Here is a 7,390-nt window from a genome sequence, read left to right on the forward strand (position 1 = left end):
CCGGTAGCTGTCTCCAGGGCTAACGTGGGCAGCGCAGGGGGGCGGAAACCGGGTTTTAGTCAAATGCCTCGACATCGCCGCGCCTCCGCCTCCTCGTCGCTGAAAGAAATGTCGGGGTTTCATCAGAGCTAGGGAGCGACAGTCGGGAACAGCGAGTCTGCTGAAGCCGGCTGTTGTGTGAGGGTGTGAGACGGCGGGGCGGTGAGGGGCCACCGCGGCTTGGGGTATAGTGCGTGTGGTGTTGACCGTGTGTCTGCTTGAGAGGCTGTGAAGATATGGGGGGCAGGGATGGGAGAAATGCTCGGGCCTGAAGTCTCCAGTCCACCGTGCTCAAGAGTAGCGGACGTTTTGCCACCATCCTTGTCTGTGCTACTGTCTGCTGCAGCTTCCGTGCCCCGTTCTCCTGGAGCAGGCAAGACCTGGAGTGAGGTGCTTGGGTGCGCTGGAGAGGGCTTCCCCCTGCTCCATCTGTCCCGCGGTGCGCGCAGGCCAACGCGTCCGGCAGTGGGCTTCAAGCGCTGGTTTAGCCACAAAAGACCAGATGTAAAGAGTTCCGGCTTAAGAGGCTGGGCAGGGCTGCGGTGGGCTGGGGAGGGGGGTGTCCTTTCCCAGCACGCCCTGCAGGACTGTGCGTTCTGGTCTCGGGTTAGACTAGCAGGCGGGGCGGGGGGATTGGGGCGGCGGGGCGGGGGGGTTGGGGCGGCAGGGCGGGGGAGACTAGGGCTTATATCAGCCCAGATCCAGGCAAAAATGGTAGGGAGGGCGCGGCGCTCTGCTAACACTATCAATTATGCATCGTGTTGAACGTGGCTTCGGGGAGGAGGCGGCTAGCAGCGGGGGGTGCGGGAGAGAAGGGTCCGCGCGAGCTTGGCTGCGCTCAGCTCAGCGGGTCCCGCTCGAGGTCTGTCGGTGCCACCGCCTGCATTTGCAAAAAGAGTTTAAAGGCAAAGACACGCCTTCCCCCCCACTTCAGCCGCGCGCCTTTCCTTCCCCCAAATTCCTCAAAGATGGTTTGTCTCACGTGTTGCAGGGCGTAAAAGCGGCTTGCATTCAATTAGCAGCGAAGCTCGCGGGCGCTGGCGGGACAGGCGCGTGAGGGTGAGTTCGCGTGAATGTGTGTATGCGTGTGCGAGAGAACGGTAAGCGTACCAGGTGCAGGCGTGCCCGTGAAAATGGGTGTGAATGTAGCAGGGGCTGAACACATTGATGCGATTATTACCTGACCATGGATGACTGTAACGTGTGAACGTCGACTATGGGGAGGGTGTGAGGGACTGTGTGTGCGCGAATGTGTTTGAACGTGGGGTGGGGGAGGTGGTGTGATGAGGGACAGTAACAATGTCAGCGGCTGTGTAAATGTGGGGGTAGGTGGGTTATGGGGGTGCAGCAGGCTGCGAAGAGCCCAGCCAGGACGGTGGGCGTGGGATGCCCCTTATGACCGACGTGTCTTGGCCTTGGGGAGGGTCTCGGTGGCTTTAACAAAAGTAGACCAAGCAGGAGGCGGGAGAGGCTATGCGCGTCCCCGCCAGGCCCGGGAGCGCGCAAGGACTTTCTCCAACCTGCAGCCAGAGAGGTGGGGGGAACGGACGCAAAAGAAAAAACTGAAGTGGTACTTTGGGGCCACCGAGTCCCCAAACTTACCTGTCCCTTTCTTTGCCCCCCGTCCCCCGTTTTCCCCACAGCCACAACACATGCATGTATCTTCCTTGGACTATCTTCCCTGCTCTGCCACACCGGGTCTGGAGAAGGGGTTTCAGCCCCAGGACATTTACTGAGAGTCGGCGAATATTGGGTAAGCAACGGGGGCCACTCCACAACCTTGATCCAGGTGGGGTTAGGTCCAGCCTAGGGCACCTGATGGGGTGCGGGGCTGGGGGGGAGGTGCTGTCTGGCAGGAACCGGGAAGGAAGGGAAGGGACCCTCCCAGAAAAGCAAAGGCAGAGTGAAGGAGCAGGTTCCCAAAGACAAGGTGTGGGAGGGGCTCTGCCAAATCTGACAGGCGCTCCAGATGGGGGCAGGGAGTCTGGGCATGTTCGTTTGTGTGACCGGGCTTAAGGTGTTATGGGGAGGGGGTCCTTAGGCACCGCAGAGCTGTGGAGAAAGGCGCAGAATCTTTCACCTTCTCCAGCTTCATTAGCTAGTGGCAGCCCCATGACCTGTTGGCTGAGGACGCCTCTGCCCAATGGGAGCCGCCTGGGGGACCTGAGAGGGAGCTCTAGTGACTGCTTTCCCAACACACCTGGTCCAAACATGGGGGAGGACCTCCTTCCCCGTAAGGAAGGTTGGCAGAGCAGCCCTTCTTCTCCCCTCACAGGAGCTGCAGCCCCGGGCAGGTGACTTTGGCCTTAGATGCAGAAGGGCATGGGGGTGGGCTTCCCCAGATCCCACATCTCAAGTCGTGCAGTGCGGGTCCTCCTATTGCTTCTCTGCTGGGTTTCGGTCACAGTGGAGGGCTGTATGCACACACAGGCGCGTGCCTGTGTTCTTGTGGGTGGGTCGGTTCGTGTGAGGACTTGTGTCCTTGTGTCTGTCAATTCTCACAATGGACAGGAAAGCGCTTTGTACCGTGGTGGAAAACGCTGTAAAAATGCTGGTTCAGTTAAGGGAACAATGAGGTCTCCAGGGTCTATTGTGTCCATGTCTGGGTGCATATGTGTTTGTGAGTTTAGGAAATGTGTTGTGAGCCTCCTAATTGAGCATCAGGTCCTCCAAACCCCTGCAGAAGTTGGCGGTTTGATTATGAAGCCCCGCGTCTGTTTGTATTGTTGTGTGCCTGCATGGGCGTGTGTGCGAGTGCTGTGCGTGGGACAAAGGTTCCAGGGAGGACAGCCAGTCACGGACAAAAATGTCCTTCCTGGGTAGGATCCATTTCACCAGGTTAAACGAAGGCTTAGAAACACAGAGGGGGGTACGGGAGGAGCCCGCTGGAGATGGGTGAGCTGCGGGGCCCACGGAGGGGCCAGCTCCAGCGTGAAGGAAGGAGTAGGAAGGGAAAAAAGAGCGACGTACTGGGCCGCTGGAAAAGGAAATTAGGGCCCTGGGAGGGAGCATCCGTTGAACCTCGAGATTTTTATTGACCTTCACTTCAGAGAGGCTCCTGGCCATAGAGGAGGTTACCGGAGCCCTGGAACTTGTGCTAGACGGGCTTGCGGAGGCACAGCTTGATAGGGGAGGTAAGCTGGGGTTCGGTGAGTCACCTTCTTTCTTCTTCCCCTGGCTTCCACCTGCAGGAGCCGCGATGTTCCCCCTACGGGCCCTGTGGTTGGTCTGGGCGCTTCTAGGAGTGGCCGGAGCATGCCCGGAGCCGTGCGCCTGCGTGGACAAGTACGCTCACCAGTTCGCGGACTGCGCTTACAAAGAGTTGCGTGAGGTGCCGGAAGGACTGCCTGCCAACGTGACGACGCTTAGTCTGTCCGCGAACAAGATCACGGTGCTGCGGCGCGGGGCCTTCGCCGATGTCACACAGGTCACGTCGCTGTGGCTGGCGCACAATGAGGTGCGCACCGTGGAGCCAGGTGCACTGGCCGTGCTGAGTCAGCTCAAGAACCTCGACTTGAGCCACAACTTCATATCCAGCTTTCCGTGGAGCGACCTGCGCAACCTGAGCGCGCTGCAGCTGCTCAAAATGAACCACAACCGCCTGGGCTCTCTGCCCCGGGACGCACTCGGTGCGCTACCCGACCTGCGTTCCCTGCGCATCAACAACAACCGGCTGCGTACGCTGGCGCCCGGCACCTTCGACGCGCTCAGCGCGCTGTCACATCTGCAACTCTATCACAATCCCTTCCACTGCGGCTGCGGCCTTGTGTGGCTGCAGGCCTGGGCCGCGAGCACCCGGGTGTCCTTACCCGAGCCCGACTCCATTGCTTGTGCCTCGCCTCCCGCGCTGCAGGGGGTGCCGGTGTACCGCCTGCCCGCCCTGCCCTGTGCACCGCCCAGCGTGCATCTGAGTGCCGAGCCACCACTTGAGGCACCCGGCACCCCACTGCGCGCGGGACTGGCGTTCGTGTTACACTGCATCGCCGACGGCCACCCCACGCCTCGCCTGCAATGGCAACTTCAGATCCCCGGTGGCACCGTAGTCTTAGAGCCACCGGTTCTGAACGGGGAGGACGACGGGGTTGGGGCGGAGGAAGGAGAGGGAGAAGGAGATGGGGATTTGCTGACGCAGACCCAAGCCCCAACGCCGACTCCAGCACCCGCTTGGCCTGCGCCCCCAGCCACACCGCGCTTCCTGGCCCTCGCAAACGGCTCCCTGTTGGTGCCCCTCCTGAGTGCCAAGGAGGCGGGCGTCTACACTTGCCGCGCACACAATGAGCTGGGCGCCAACTCTACGTCAATACGCGTGGCAGTGGCAGCAACCGGCCCCCCAAAACACGCGCCTGGCGCCGGGGGAGAACCCGACGGGCAGGCCCCGACCTCTGAGCGCAAGTCCACAGCCAAGGGCCGGGGCAACAGCGTCCTGCCTTCCAAACCCGAGGGCAAAATCAAAGGCCAAGGCCTGGCCAAGGTCAGCATTCTCGCGGAGACCGAGACGGAGCCGGAGGAGGACACAAGTGAGGGAGAGGAGGCCGAAGACCAGATCCTCGCGGACCCGGCGGAGGAGCAGCGCTGTGGCAATGGGGACCCCTCTAGGTACGTTTCTAACCACGCGTTCAACCAGAGCGCAGAGCTCAAGCCGCACGTCTTCGAGCTGGGCGTCATCGCGCTGGATGTGGCGGAGCGCGAGGCGCGGGTGCAGCTGACGCCGCTGGCCGCACGCTGGGGCCCTGGGCCAGGCGGGGCTGGTGGAGCCCGGCGACCCGGGCGGCGACCCCTGCGCCTACTCTATCTGTGTCCAGCGGGGGGCGGCGCGGCAGTGCAGTGGTCCCGCGTAGAGGAAGGCGTCAACGCCTACTGGTTCCGCGGCCTGCGGCCGGGTACCAACTACTCCGTGTGCCTGGCGCTGGCGGGCGAAGCCTGCCACGTGCAAGTGGTGTTTTCCACCAAGAAGGAACTCCCATCGCTGCTGGTCATCGTGGCAGTGAGCGTATTCCTCCTGGTGCTGGCCACAGTGCCCCTTCTGGGCGCCGCCTGCTGCCATCTGCTGGCTAAACACCCGGGCAAGCCCTACCGTCTGATCCTGCGGCCTCAGGCCCCTGACCCTATGGAGAAGCGCATCGCCGCAGACTTCGACCCGCGTGCTTCCTACCTCGAGTCCGAGAAAAGCTACCCGGCAGGCGGCGAGGCGGGCGGCGAGGAGCCAGAGGATGCGCAGGGGGAGGGCCTTGATGAAGACGTGGAGCAGGGAGACCCAAGTGGGGACCTGCAGAGAGAGGAGAGCCTGGCGGCCTGCTCACTGGTGGAGTCCCACTCCAAGGCCAACCAAGAGGAGTTCGAGGCGGGCTCTGAGTACAGCGATCGGCTGCCCCTGGGCGCCGAGGCGGTCAACATCGCCCAGGAGATTAATGGCAACTACAGGCAGACGGCAGGCTGAACCTCCGCCCATCCGGCCCGCCCATTCCCGACCTCCACCTAGGGTGCCTGGGAGCAGCAGTCTAGGGCTGGCAGGACTTATGTCCCCCGTCCCCAACCTTCACCTACTCCTCCCCCTTACTACTCCCCAACCTTGACTACCAGGGACTTCTATTAGGGAGTGGGCCGATTTCATCAGTCCCTGCTACCCACGGCTGCCATTCTCCCTGCGGGCTGAATCCCCTTCCCCACCAAGCACAGTGTTTATCTTACCCCATGCAAGAATCCACCCGCAGACGATGGGCGATATCTATGTCCCTCCATTCGCGATTATCTGCGAAATCCACCCCGCAGCACGCCCCACCGTGGGCTCTGGAGCCAGAGGAAACGAGCGGAAGACTTTGGAAACCTCGCGGTAACGCGGTGGTTTCGGGGCCAGCCAGGGCCAGTGGAGTGCTATGGGGTCCCACCTCGACCCCTCCTCCTCCCTTTCTTTCTTTCTTTCTTTTTTTTTTTTTTTTTTTTGACGGAGTCTCGGTCTGTCGACAGGCTGGAGTGCAGTGGCGCGATCTCGGCTCACGGCATCCTCCGCCTCCCGGGTTCAAGCGATTCTCCTGCCTCAGCCTGCCGAGTAGCTGGGACTACAGGCGCGCGCCACCACGACCAGCTAATTTTTTCTATTTTTAGTAGAGACGGGGTTTCACCATGTTGGCCAGGATGGTCTGGATCTCTTAACCTCAGGTGATCCATCCGCCTCGGCCTCTCAAAGTGCTGGGATTACAGGCGTGAGCCACTGCGCCCGGCCCCTCCTCCCTTTCAATCCCTACTCCCAGAAGCCGGATTCGTGGCAACCCCTAGTTTTTAGTTCCAAAGCCTCCTGCCGGCAGGGAACCAAATCCTTCTGTCCTCCCACCCCCACCCCACTTCTGGCCTGTTGGAGTGCAGCCCGTGCCTGGGGCGCCTTTCAGCTCCGCGCTCAGATTTTCCTGTTTTCGTTGTTTTCAAAGACAGCGACATTTCGGGTCTGGTGCTAACACCCCCTTCCCAGCCTCTGGGAAAATCGGGTGTGTGTGTCGGGGGGTAGGGAGGGAATGCGTTTTCTGTCGTCTCTCTCCTAACTTAAAGCGCCGCAGGACCGCGCGCCCCTTGGCAGCTGAGCGCGTGGACTTGGTCCCGGGCCAATTTCGTTGTCCGTGTGTTGGGCTTTCCGGAGATCTGTGCGCCCAACAGCGCCGCTCACGCGGCTCCACCCGACCCAGACCCTAGGTGGAAAGCGCCGGAGGCGGAGGAAGCTGACTGTGGCCTTCGGGGCCGCGGCTCTCTGGAGGACTCGCGCCCTAGTTCGCACAAAGCCTGCGCGTGACTGTGCGACTGTGCGACTGTGCGGTGGCATCCGGATGGAGCCGAGCCCCTCCGTCCTCGCGTCTCGGTCCTCGCGTCGCCCCGCCCCTGCTTCGGCGGGAATCGTGTTTGCCAGGCGTGTAGTCCCTGACAAGCGTGCCCTGTAGGAGAAAAGTCTGTGTCCTGTAAAGTGTGACCGTGTAGTGTAGGGGGGCGGGCGGGGGGGAGGCGGATGGGCGGGGAGGGAGGAAAGGGGAGGGGCGCGGCGCGGCGACTCGGGGCGGGGTTCTTTTTTCCATTTTGAAAGAAAGCGTCGGGGTTGGGGTGGGGGGAGTTTCAGTCCTCGGGATCAGCCCTCTCCGCGAAGCGCAGCACAAGCGCGGGCCTGGGACGGAGTAGCCTCCCGGAGCCCGTGCCCTTTTCTAAACGCGTCTGTATGCAAACAGTCAATAAAACAATCGATTTGAACTGGGCTCGGTGACTTTTTGTCAGGGGACAGAGGGAGGAGGCCTGGGCGATGAAGGAGGAAACAGCGGAAGGAAGGAGCCCCCCCGGAGCCTCCCGTTGGGATCTTTTGAGTGATTTCGTGTTTGTG

At 61.7% G+C, this 7,390-nt stretch overlaps 1 protein-coding gene across 1 annotated transcript; it reads left to right on the forward strand.

Annotated features, from left to right (window-relative positions):
* Positions 1-987: 987 nt before the first annotated feature.
* On the forward strand, positions 988-5,973 carry ISLR2 (immunoglobulin superfamily containing leucine rich repeat 2). Its single transcript, XM_030814736.1, has 3 exons — positions 988-1,098; positions 1,683-1,781; positions 3,231-5,973. Exon 3 carries the CDS (start codon positions 3,239-3,241, stop codon positions 5,474-5,476), a length of 2,238 nt encoding a protein of 745 aa, XP_030670596.1. The 5' UTR covers positions 988-1,098; positions 1,683-1,781; positions 3,231-3,238; the 3' UTR covers positions 5,477-5,973.
* Positions 5,974-7,390: the final 1,417 nt, after the last annotated feature.

The sequence above is a fragment of the Nomascus leucogenys genome, chromosome 6 (genome assembly GCF_006542625.1).
Source record: "Nomascus leucogenys isolate Asia chromosome 6, Asia_NLE_v1, whole genome shotgun sequence".
NCBI lineage: Eukaryota > Metazoa > Chordata > Mammalia > Primates > Hylobatidae > Nomascus > Nomascus leucogenys.